The sequence below is a fragment of the Amia ocellicauda genome, chromosome 4 (assembly GCF_036373705.1).
Source record: "Amia ocellicauda isolate fAmiCal2 chromosome 4, fAmiCal2.hap1, whole genome shotgun sequence".
Classification (NCBI taxonomy): Eukaryota; Metazoa; Chordata; class Actinopteri; order Amiiformes; family Amiidae; genus Amia; species Amia ocellicauda.
The window spans coordinates 2,088,760-2,102,519 of record NC_089853.1 but is presented as its reverse complement, the minus strand read 5'-3'; the positions used below and the strand labels follow the sequence as shown (position 1 = coordinate 2,102,519).

Here is a 13,760-nt window from a genome sequence, read left to right as displayed (position 1 = left end):
AAAAGTACACACATTTTATAGTCAGTGTTTTATATTCCATAGGCTATTTGGCCCAAATCCTGAACTGAAACAGTGTGGACTAACATGATTCCATAGGGGATGTCAAACACATATGCAAGTACTGATTTGCCAAGGCATAATTATTCATGTACGGTATATGACCCCGGATGACAGAAAACAAAATGTGAGTTGTAGAAATGTGGGACAATTATGGGAGTGCAGCACTGGAGGCTTGAGCAGGTTCAGAAGAGCTTGCAGGGAATTGCTAAGGCTCTTATACCAGCAGCTGAAAGATAATAGCTTGTTTTTTTTCTGTTGCCAACACAGCTTTCGCCAAAGGGTTACACAATACAAGCCTCCTATAGGAATCATGATCACTGATACACTGCCTTTCAGTGCCTGTGTGCAGCAGGTACATTAGAAGCCACTTTCCAACAATAGCTCCTACAATGATAAAGAAAACAGTAACTCCCTTGTTCACTCCCCGGCTACAGCCTCATCTGCCTCCAAAACAGGAGCAGCGCAGCATCACATAGGACTATATATTTACATATGTTGCTTGTATATAGAAACTATTTTTAGTAAATGGTAGATATGTCTGTTTATAGTGGTTATCAACAATACAGTAGCAATAGTCGGTAAGGCTATAGTAAAATACCACAAGTGTTCACCCATAAGCTGAATAATTATTAAATAGGTCCTTTGACATTTTTGTATAAACTGGGTGCTTAAAATTGAATTTTAACAATACTATTTAGAGTCACGAAGACTGTTATGACATCTCGACACCAAAGCGTGAGCACTGAATACTCCCGTTCCTGTTATTAAAATGATAAAAGCAGGACTGCCAAGACCTTGGTTTATTGTAAATTTCAAATGAAATTCTGAAACGGCAATAAATCAACAACCTCGGAGTTGCAAAACGATCTATATCCAATGTTTATGCCCATTCACATGAAACCCAGTCGGGAATTGATTCTGTGGGTTCACTCAGTTTTCTTTTTGTTTTTCACTTACAGTCGTTTTCATGACTTTCCCTGGTTCTGCATTACCATATAAATGTGTCAACGAGAGTGTGCCAGGCTCTCAGGGTCCAGGGCCGACCTGCGTTAGACTCCGCAGTGACACAATGGAAAGAATCTAGGCAAAATGATAGCTGACCTACATAAGGAGGTAAAAGAGGGGGGAAAAAATGCTATTGACTGTGAAAACCCAATCTTCCCAGACAAGCCCAAGCGCATACACTGTATATAAATATATCTGCTGGGCCAAGCTTTTCAGAAAACTCTCGAGAACTGCACCTCGACTCAAAGCACAATTTGAAATAATCGGGTAGGGTGTGTGAGCAATTAGACCTGATGCACAGCGCTTCTACAGTGGTAAAGGGAGGCAAGACAACATTACACTTCAAGTAATAATCTAGTAGTAGTAGTAGTAGTAGTAGTAGTAGTAGTAGTGATAGTAGATTGGATTTCTCATGGGATTCTCATCTGTGACTTTATTTTCCTTTCTTGTAGCCATAGCCAAATGTTATCTTTCTCCATATCTCCTTCTGGCAGCATCTGGGGTGTTCATTATTCTTGAGGAGTCCATTTCAATGAAAAGACCATCAGATCTATGCAATGCCATGGTGATTTCTGTTGCCATAGTAAACAAGACTCCTGAAAGTCTCTCTCATCTGTGTAGGCTGGCCAGGGAATTTTTATTTGCATCTCTGACTTGCAAAATGTAAATTATTCCGATCTAGAATGCTGATCTATTTTTAATTTGAGTATAATGAAAGCAGTTTTTACATTGATAAAGTGCTTGCGTCGCTACGTTCTCTTTACATCTCAGGCTGTACTGCCTAATAACCCATTTTCAGAGCCAGGTAAGTGACAGAAACCAAGACTAGAACAGTCTGATACATTTAGAAAGGAAATCTAAACATTTTTCAATGTCAACAGACGAAACAAACCTTTATTTATTCTTGCCTTCGGATCGTATGCTACACTTTCTTCTGGAAAAAAGGAACAGAAGAGGTATTCACATCCAGTTTATTTTAGGAAAGATCAATATCCATTCATCCTAATTCTCTTAAACTCACAAAGCCCTGTTCTCACATGAACACTGTGCTGAATGTGACACTTTCAGTAATCTGATGATACCTGGTCTCGGTATGATAAGACTTCCTACTCTTCAAATCTGGCAGCAGATTAAGGAATGGTAGTCATGTTTTGCAATGAATGGGCGAGATTGTTTGTTGGTTTAATATGTTTGGTTAATTTAGATCTAAGACGACAAACAGTATAAGATGGATAGATATGTTTCTTCTACTGCCCCACTGAGGCTGTTTGGTATCTGGTGTTTTAATGTGCAGCTGTCACTCATGTAGAGTAGAAGACAACTCGATAGTTGTACAGTAATCACAGACACATACATGCTTTGTACCAAACCACAGAGAGATTCAGTTGGAGAGAACATTTGGTAAGTATATACTACACATTTTGAACTGAGTTTTGTTTTACTGTCCTTACACGTATGGTACTATTTTTAGTCATGTGAAGTACCTTGCAGCAATATATTGTCCAATGCCTTTCATTAAATAAAGTTTGATTGATGGTGAAAGTGGCAAATCCAAACCACATCCACTAGACTGTGCAAAAATATATAAGTATGTGTAAATATAAGTAGATTAGTATGTGCCTACACACTGAGCACACATACTGTATATATTTAAACTGAGGTGTCACCTTAGGGAATAAAAATCACTAAATCTGATATAAATACTTGCTAAATTGAGCTGTACTGCATGGTTATGATTATTCACGTTGGTACAGACTTGCTCTGCAATTACATAATCCAATTGTATATATAATTCATAAACTCAATTCCAAACAGAGTTTTGCCTTCCATTTTTATTCACAAATGTCATTTTAGTAATAATGATGTGAACACTTAAACTGCTATTAATTTTGGTCTACAAAATATAAATTGGTGTTGCATTTAGAATGAATCGCAATGATATGTACAACATAACCATTAATAATATATTTTAGTGTCCCAGAGGCTTAAAACCAGTATTTGGAAGCATACAGGAAAGTCACTGCCCTAAAAGTGAATTGGAAAAAAATCTATTTTGTTACAAGTCTTTGATTTCTTCTTCTTTTTTTTTCTTTTTTTTTAACTGTAGCACCTGAATACAGATGATTGGTTTGGGGGGTTTCTACATTACCACTCTACTGCGGTTTACAGCGAATATGCAAAGAGTGGGGATTTCAATTCTAGCACTGCACACTTCATTCATAATACACAATAACGGCATAAATACAGATATGTCTCTGAAGCTTTGTTAGATTGTCAGTGAAGCCTTGTCCGCCTGTTTGCAATGTTTCAGCATTAGATAGCAAGCTTGACTTGATTTTTAAAAATGTGCCATATATTTTAGGACAACATGTAAAATGTATACAATTTTTTTTATTTAGATCAAGAGATAAATGTGCCCTGACATCTACGAAGTAGCTTTAATAGTTGGATTTTGAAAATCTTTACATATTTAACTGCTTCTTAGAATACATTTAGAATTTATCTGAATTATTGATTGGCAAATTATTATTCTTAACTTCAATAAAGTAGCTTCTGCCTTAAGGCCCAATATAGTTAATATAACAAATCAGAATATATTTGTTTAAGAAAATACATCAGGTTTAATGTCCTGGCATTTACAAAGAGGAGAAACAATAAAAAGCAACAAACAGAATTATTGACACTGAATACATGGATACCACCGTGGCTGTAATCATGAACTGTATGCATAGTGATGTTATATGAGTAGGAGAAAAGGAGATGCTTTATTCCACAGATCACAACTTCAAATACATAAGATGAGATTGTATAGGAAAACAAACCTCGAGATTCTGGATTATATTGTTGTATTTTCATAAAAAACAGATTTTCATTGTTGCCAATAAAGGTGTGCTGCAGGATTTCAAATTAAACTGACAGGGATGGACCGTCACCCAAGTGGCCTAGCTCCCTCTGCTGTCTGCTTTAGATATGGAAATCTGTTACACAAAAAGGTCTGTTCACACCTCAGGGCAACTTCTATTTCTAATGCACACTTAAAAACCATACATTGCGTTGTTTTTAACCAAGAATTACGAGGAGGAGTAGACTTTTATAATCTAATATACCATGTGGTTTCAGCTTTTGGCCTGAAGATCGGATCAATCACATCTATATAGGTTTGCCTATCACGGACAGGTGACATATAATGTCACATTTTTAGACATACGTGTTCTGTGATGTGGATCAGAGTTTTCTGAAAGAGTAAAACGGGACATGAATATTCTCAGCTGTATTCCATTGGTTAACTGTTGGCAGAGCAGGGCGACAAGTCTGAAGGCCACTGCTTTAGATGGTGCAGTAAGAAAATATATACCAGAAGACGTCTTGAGATTCCAAATCAAATCTCTACACAAGGTCAGTGCTGTTAATAGCCTTGACTTCACTGAGAACAGTTGATATGTAATACTTCCTCCCAGCCTGCTTCTATTTCTGGCACAGGTGGTTGTCCTGTTATGATTCTGTGTACCTATAATATCTCATAGTGGCAGTTGGCAGTTGATTAATAAGGTTGAAGTCAATTTAGGGGTTTAAGTTTTAAGAATTGTCTCTTAAAATTTTTCTTTCTATCGTGAATTGGAGAAGATCATATTCTATTTATTCCCAGACAGTGTTATTATCAGAGTATTTACTTGAGGAAAAAGTAAATTGAAGTTCACCAGCTCATTTCCTGTCTCCATTTGCAAGGGACGTGTGATGAAAAGTTTTGAGAATCGGTCAGGGAACAATGCTGAACAATAAGTCCAAGAATGTCTTTCTACAAAACATGCCAGAGTAAACATCATCTTGCTTCAATGTATCATTGAAAGGGAAGATAAAAGGGAATTAAATGTCATCTGTGGAATTTCACATCACAAATGGCGTCCATACACTCAGACAGAACTGCTAGTCATGCCTATATAGTGCTGCCTATAAAATTAGCTTGTAGGTCCTGTTCGATTTCACAGAGAGCTTCCTTCCAAGTACAGTTTTGTCAATAGCATGTCAATTTATACCATTTTACTAAAGCATATATTTATGGAAAAAGGCAAATAAATAAGCAGATGATTCTTTCAGTTAAGGAATACCAGAACACTACTAAACTATAATTCACATTTGAAATGCAAAGGCTAAGAGTCTTAGAAAGAAAGATAATAGGGATAACATTTGTATAGCTCTTTGGGGGGGGGGGGGGGGGGTTCTACAGTCTATTCAAGGTTTATAGACAGAGGGACAGTATTGGCTATAGAAATTGTTGTTACGCTCATGCTTTTCCTGGTGTGAATTTCCTCAAGGGGTCAGCATAAGGAAGAAAAAGGCTGTATTTTTCCATTTCTTCAAATCCTTCTCCAAAATCAACTGTTGGTCAACTTGGCAAGACAAACACTTCAGTGCTCAGCCTACCTGGGGCAAAATTAGTCATCTGTGCTTCTCTTCTGTTTATCAATTTAGGGCATTGATGTAAACACTAGGTTCCTAAAGTTTGTAACTTAATTAGAACTTTCAAGGTCTTACAGTTTTGTCCAACATTTTATTTGTACCAAACAGCAGTGGTTCTTTTTAAATGCAAAGAGTTTTAAAGTTTAGAGGAGTCAAACACACACACATCTGGATTAGATCAGGAGTTGGAAAGATGCAATTGCCTGTGGAAATATGCTGATCACGTGGATCCGTTGGATGTGCTGCACAACAGGAACTGTTACAGAGTGAATAACCAGCTGCCAGATGTGGCAAGATTTATACGAGGGAAGAAGCATCAAACAAAATTGCATTTAATGATAAAGACACAGAGCACGCTTTAGGTGGCTTGAAAATCAATCTGCCTTTTACTTTATTTTATTTTTGTTAATTATATTTTTTGCTACCATTACACATCAGAAATGCATAACTGGTATTTCAAATTGTTGACGGTATTACTTATGAGTCGAGTAATTGGAAATGCTCAGCGGATCACTCAAGATATCATTATGATGCAGTACTTTGAAAGACGAATTGCGCAGCTGGAGGTAAGAATAAGACTTTATTGAGAGAGAGAAATAAGAAAAACAACTTTGAAATAAGCATATTCATGTATGTTTGATGTCAAGAGTACAAATTATCAGAACTGTTACTCAGGTGCACTTTATTAATCCTTCATGCCAATTTGTGCAAGGAAAGTACTCATTGATGTTGAAACTCTGATTTGCACATTGATCCTAATGAAAAAGAAGGCTAATAGGTTGAGGATATATAGTTTAGATTGTATCATCCAGTCAGGGTGCATTTTCAAATGTACTTAATGCACAAGTAAAATATTTTGCTCTTTGAAACCATAACTAGCAAAGAAAGCTTAATTATGTTGCTAGTGGTGTAAGGCCAACATGTTTTCATTAAATCTAAGTAGGGAATGCATTTAAGAGACAAAAAGAGACTTAATAGAGTTTTAAAATAATGGCTTCATTTTGTGTCTCTAGATCATCATGTACTTGTAATATTCACAGGTTTACACATTTTCAGAGCAGTGCTAAGTTGTTGGTCTAATGCTTTACACAGGACCGGCTAATGAAATGCGACCAAGACATGATGAAGTATGGACGAGAGCTGTATGATTTCTCAAAGGAAATGCGGACTCGGCTGGATAGTCTAAGCGTTTCCAAAACCGAGTTCCAAAATGAAGTGGGGGACGTGGTGTCAAGAGTGGAGAGGATTGAGAGAGACATCGACTACCTGGAGAATCCCCTGCAGCCATGCGTGGAGATAGATGACAAACTCCTGGAGCAACAAGTAAAAGAAGCCAAAACGAAGAAGAAGGCCAAGCTAAAGGGGGTTGGAGGTACAGGAGAAACATGAAAAGAAAGGTGTTACTCAATAGAAATCCCAGGGCATAGTAGTCTGATTCATTTCACGCTTTACGAGCTGCTGGTTGTTGTATGAATTGTACAGATGGTGCAGAAAAACAATAATGCTTAGATCCTCAGAGCTTGAACATCTAACCAAAGAAGTAAAAAAAGGTAAAAACATTTTTTTTTCAAAATTAACAAAATGAGATTCTTTCCATCTCTTATAAAACTGAATCAAACTACTATGCAATAGACTTATTGGTTTCCCTTTGCTGACTGAGTTTAAACTGTTTTTTTACCACATTTTCCTTTGTAGAAATATTGATTGATTTGTTCTTTAAAAAGATAGGATCAGCTATGAATGGAATAGGATTTCTCAGTGGCAACAAGGGACCAAGGTGTGTGTGGGGGTGTTGACAATGAACAATTGAGTTTAGAGAATCAATCTGCGACAAGGGAATCTAGACCACATTTTACCGATTTTGTTTGGATTAGGAAAATGGATTCATGTCAATGAAACAGAAAACAGGATTACGGTCTGTGATGAAGAATGAAAACCTTGTATTTTATTCTACCGTCGTATTTTTGGTTATTAGTTTTCGTATGATTGCATCGTTTCTCTACTCTACTGTTTCTCTATCTGACATAATTCCAATAGAAACCCTAAAATTAACATGCTAATAAGGTATAGAACATCTCAAAGCAGGTGCACACAAGCATCGGCACTACAAACATGCATGGTTTGAACCTGCTAGCCCATATTCTGTTCTCTTCAGTATTGCGTACTGAATTAAATTAATACCTCCATATAGAATCAAAAGTAACAAGTAGTGATGTTTTTATTGTTGTCTCAACAGATTGTGATGTCATGCTAACAAGTGTCAAGTCGATAAAGATTGTTAAAAAAGCCGGAGACATCCACGGCTCTTGGATGAAAGACCCAAGCAAAAATTCCCAGAAGATTTATTTTTTCAATGGAACCAAAAACAACACTCTCTTAGAATTCCCTTCCATTAAAGAATTCACTGAAAGCTCCTTTTTACAAGCAGCGCGGAATTTAACTCTACCCTTCTCTTGGCAAGGAACTGGTCAGGTGGTGTACAATGGCTTCCTGTATTTTCACAAGAGTGGCTCTCTAAATGAGATCCTTAAAGTGCACATACGCAATAGGACTGTAATTGACCGCATGTTATTGCCTGGAGCAGGTAGGACTCCTGCTTATTCTCTTTCTCCACATACATTCATTGATTTGGCCGTGGACGAACTAGGATTGTGGTCCATTCACGCTGATCTAGACACTGGAAGCAACTTAGTGATCACTAAGATAGACAGAGCAAATATGGCGGTAGAACACAACTGGGATACAACGTGTACCAGCAAAGACGCCGAAGGGGCTTTTTTCATCTGTGGGACTCTGTACGTCGTGTACAATTCGCACCAAGGGGGGCGGTCGAGAATACAGTGTCTGTATGACGTTCAGGACGTGATCAGCAACGACGAGGCCCCCGTTCTCTACTTCCCAAAGCGCTATGGGCGCCACTCTGTTCTGCACTACAACCCAAAGGAGAAGCAGTTATACGCATGGGATGACGATGGGTACCAGACCATTTATAAACTGGCCACCATGAAAAAAAAAGTCATTTCTTGAGACTGTTGATTCATTCATAAGTAAATACTCTTATTTTAAGGGGTTAAGGGGTGAATCAGTACCTGGTTTTCTGGTAGAAGCATTTGTATTTGCAACACAGTTTCTGAGATTAATCTGTATGAGTCTATGTATAAAATGGTATGAAGAAGCACAAATAGACAAAAAAGCACGTCACTAATGTTTGCCTGAATTAGTTACACTGAAATATAATGCCAAACATGTCAACAGTCAGTTAATATTAAACCAACAGTAATAAACATTAATAAACAATAAAAATTACATATTTATGAAAATAATTTGGTTTTCATTTACAATTAATAAACATATTTGCTTTTAAAATACAGTATTTGACATCAGCTTCAATTCAAATCTTGGTAGCATTCAGACCTGCTTGGTAAATGCTTCTGCATTACAAAACATACATATTTTTTAATATATGACAATAGTTTTTATAAATATCTGTGCTTGGTAGTAAATTGTGCATTGTCAGCAGGACTTCCAAATTAAATCAAATTGTATTATAAGAGCAAAGCAGGCTTTGCTTTCAATGTGTGTTTTAACTTTTTTTAACAATAAAAACTTAAATTGAAGATTAAAAAAAATACTGTGTATCTGTTTTAATGTCATTCATCTTTTCTTTAATCTTAAACAGGTAAATGTTTGAGCACAGTAAAGTAAAGTATTTTTTTTTAATATTTCACTAAATACTGCACAAAGTTTTCTAGGGTGGGTGTGGGTATTGTAATTTCAGAAGACCTTTATAGGATATGTGTCTGTTTTCTTAGCATAAGAACATTAATCAGCTTCAGAATGGAAACATGTACCATCATGAAATGCACACTGACACGTACAGAGTGGCACCTGCATTTTACTTTCAGAATAACAACTGTCTTCACAGGATGGCTCTTAAGCTTAGAAACCCTACAGCACCAATTAAACACACTTCATGGAACAGAGTGACATCTGGATGGGTAGCTACCAGGATGGCCTGTTTGGAAAATGACCACTGTGTGTGTCATATGGAAAGCTGAGGTTGCCTTATTGTTACACAACCACATCTGCTACAGTTCTCTCATGTGGCTTCCATCTGTTTCTCCACAGGTAGTGACATTTCATAGCATTTCACTGTAAAATAAAACTCCAGGAGATATTCAACACGTGCTCCTTTCTGAAGAACTTGCCCATTAAACTAACAAGGAGCAGGTTTATAGTGCAGCATGGTCCAAATCAAAGCGATTTATTGAGGAACACTAATGAATATAAACACCTTTTAAAAATAAACACACACACACACAACATAAAAACCTGACATTTTCCACAGAGGTAACTTTTAGTAGATTTATAATTCAAAGCTGATTATTTTTATGTGAAATTCAAAAACAGAAGGCACATTTTCAATTACTTAGTTGCAGATTTGCAGAAACAGCTCTTTGGTGTGCTCCTTTGAATGTGTTTAATGACAAGCTGCGGTGTACTGGAAAGCAAAGGCACAACAAACGCCATAAAATGAAATGATTTCCTTTGTTAAAAAAATATCCATGGGGTATCACTTTTAAAGGATTAATTTTATCTCTGTGCCTGAAAATCAGATCTGACCTCCAATTACTGCAGGGCAGCCTGTTACCGATTATTGAAATTCTCAGCCTCTCCACTCAAATTGTGTCACAAGTTACCTTAAACATGTCATACCCAATCTTTCACACAAATGCATGGTATTTTACAAATATTAGCCTTGACAATCTGCATATATATGCAGTTTAAAAGGTGTCATTTATACTTTCCTATCATTTATCATTTGCAGTGATGCAACTTACCAGATAGACAAAGGCTTCTGTAGTGAGTATGCATTTTAAGACTTAATATGAAGTCAAGTTAAATATCGATATTTTTTTGTTGATTTTCAAGACAATGTAAGGTGTGTTTACTTTATACAGTAGTACTTGGCGATTTGTAAAGGCCATTTGTAAGTAGTGTTTTTTTAAATCAAGCAAATTTAAGTTCTACCAGAGGAGGGAGCCAGATACCTGTGTAGTCAGAAGTATGCACGCTGTGGTTCTAAAGTAAAATATAGGCCTATGTGTGATAATATTCTGCACTCAGATGTATGTGTGTATGTTTTACTAAAGTGGAAATCTTATGTTGTAAGACATTCTTATTGCCTTGGATTAATTTAATACCGTGGATTTGTTGTGTACTCCCCACCATTGGTGTTACAGCAAAGCGCTTTTATGAAAGTTTTATGTGACATTCCCACAACTCTATGGATTTTTTCATTTGTTAGGGAAAACAAAATTAAACATCTATTTCTTAAACATCTTCATTCGCAAATATGAGGAATTAGGCCTTGTAGACAAAATTAAAAATAAAACATTACTATGAATGTTGATGCAAATAAATAAATATAGTGAAGAATATAACTAGGAATGTATACGTATATTTCTATTAAATTTATATATTCACACTTTGGGATCAATACATTATTTAAACAGATTCCTACCCTTCTATATGATGAATAAGCACTCAACTGGGTCCCAGTTTCAATGTGCTGTGAATAGGTTGAATAACAAAAAATATAAAAGTATTGGTTAATGAGGTAGTCCTGCTCAATAAGGTTAAATTGTATTGCTGTTATTATTAGGAACTAGACGTGGTCAACATAAATTAAATGTATATATGTAAATGTACTTATTTCAGCCTGCTTTAAACCAGACATTACTTTGTACTGCAAACAGGTTTTCAGTAGTATTAGAACATAAGAAAGTTTACAATCCAGAGGAGGCCATTCGCCCCATCGTGCTCATTTGGTGTCCATTAATATCTAAGTGATCAAGGATCCTATCCAGTCTGTTTTTGAATGTTCCCAAATTGTCTCTTCAGCCACATCGCTGGGGAGTTTGTTCAGATTGTGACGCCTCTCTGTGTGAAGAAGTGTCTCCTGTTTTCTGTCTTGAATGCCTTGAAGCCCAATTTCCTTTTGTGTCCCCGGGTGCGTGTGTCCCTGCTGATCTGGAAAAGCTCCTCTGGTTTGATGTGGTCGATGCCTTTCATGATTTTGAAGACTTGGATCAAGTCCCCACGTAGTCTCCTCTGTTCCAGGGTGAAAAGGTTCAGGTCCTCAGTCTCTCAGTAGGACATTCCCTTCAGACCTGGAATAAGTCTGGTTGCTCCTCTGAACTGCCTCTAGAGCAGCGATATCTTTCTTGAAGTGTGGAGCCCAGAACTGTCCACAGTATCCAGATGAGCTCTAACTAGTGCATTGTACAGTCTGAACAGCACTGCCCTTGTTCTCAATTCTACACTTTTGACAATATACCCCAGCATTGTGTTTGCCTTTTTTATTGCTTCCCCACATTGTTTGGATGGAGAAAGTGAGGAGTCCACATAGACTCCTAGGTCTTTCTCATGTGTTACTTCATCTAGTTCTGTTCCTCCCATAGTGTAATTATAGTGGACATGTTTGTTACCTGCATGTATTACCTTGCACTTGTCCACATTGAATTTCATCTGCCAGGTGTCGGCCCACAACTGAATATTATCTAAGTCCCTTTGAATAGCCTGTGCTGCCGAGATTGTTTCTGCTGAGCCACCTATTTTAGTATCATCTGCAAATTTGACAAGTTTACTAACTATCCCAGAGTCCAGATCATTAATATAGATTAGAAAAAGCAAAGGCCCTAGTACTGATCCCTGTGGAACTCCACTAACAACCTCACTCCAGTTAGAAGCGACTCCTCTAATCAACACCCTCTGTTTCCTAGACATCAACCAGTTCATAATCCATCTACTTACATTACCCTGAATGCCTACAGCTTCCAATTTGAGGATCAGTCTTTGGTGTGGAACCTTATCAAAAGCTTTTGGAAAATCTAAGTATATCATATCATCTGCTTTCACGTGATCTACAGCTGCAGTTGCACGTTCAACAAATTCCAATAAATTAGTAAGACATGATCTGCCTCATCTAAACCCATGTTGACTATCTCCAAGAATATGGTTTTCATTAAGATGCTCCTCTATTTTCTGTCTAATCATTTTTTCCAACATTTTACAGGTGATGCAGGTGAGACTGATTGGTCTGTAATTTCCTGGCTCAGTTTTGTCCTCTTTCTTGTGGATTGGTTTGACATTTGCTGTCTTCCAATCAGTTGGCACATCCCCTGTTCTAAGGAGATGTATCCTCCTATAATTGACATTCATTGCATATATATGGAGGACTAACCATGCAAGATTAAAAATAATTACACAGAGAAAATAATACATCAATAACACAAAATTAATACAATATTGAAATGAATCAAACAGTTTAAATAAATAAATGGATATTATTAATTCATATATTTATTTCAACATTGAGTGTATTTATTTTTACTGTTGGCAGGGATATAGACACTAGAATCCATATGTTGAAAACAAAAACAAAAAATGAGGAAGAAACTTCAGCAGATGGCACTGTCGTGTTCCCCAAAATATTCCTCCTCACTTCGATCGTGCTTGGCCTTGCATTTAAACTATGTGGCAAGATAATTATTCAGTTTAACAGGTTTTGTGAATTAAGGACCGACAGTTAATAAGTAATTGTTTCCATACAAAGGATGTGGAGAAACTAACATGTGGCCGGATTAAATCAAAACTGTGACCCACCCGCTAATAGCGAACTACAAACCTGTACCTCATAGCGGTGACATTAGTGATTAGAAGAAAGTGGCATCTTATGAAGATGAAGCGCAACTCAGTACAGCTCTGTAGTTTTGATTCAGTCCGGCCCATGGTATGATGATTCCTATAGTCTACTGTACGTGAAAAACGTGCTCCAGGCTTTCTGGTGGTTTTATTTACTATAAGGAAATAATTGGAAACACACATTTCGATAGTGTAACTGAAGTCACTAACAGACATTGGTTAGCAAGTTGTAATAAATGAACGGCAGTTAGAGCATGCTGTCAATTGCACGATACAGTCGGAACTGCTACGTCTTTATCCCAGACCGCACAAGTGCAGTGCGTCGCGCTGCTGCAGCGCACATTTGCACAGTGCTGCGCAGATCTGCAGAATTCCACCGATTCCATTCGTGCACCGCGCAGACCCTCGCAGAGCTGCGGACATCTGCGCTACAGTAGCGCTGCGCTGCGCAGTCTGCACCGGGCCGGCCTGGCACGCCTCTCATCACATGACAGGTGATTGGAGACCGACTTGGCTATTGAACTGTGGCG

At 37.3% G+C, this 13,760-nt stretch overlaps 1 protein-coding gene across 1 annotated transcript; it reads left to right on the top strand.

Annotated features, from left to right (window-relative positions):
• Positions 1-5,434: 5,434 nt before the first annotated feature.
• Positions 5,435-9,140, top strand: olfml1 (olfactomedin-like 1). The gene is made up of 3 exons (XM_066700475.1): positions 5,435-6,089; positions 6,616-6,895; positions 7,760-9,140. Exons 1-3 carry the CDS (start codon positions 5,964-5,966, stop codon positions 8,548-8,550), a joined length of 1,197 nt encoding a protein of 398 aa, XP_066556572.1. The 5' UTR covers positions 5,435-5,963; the 3' UTR covers positions 8,551-9,140.
• Positions 9,141-13,760: the final 4,620 nt, after the last annotated feature.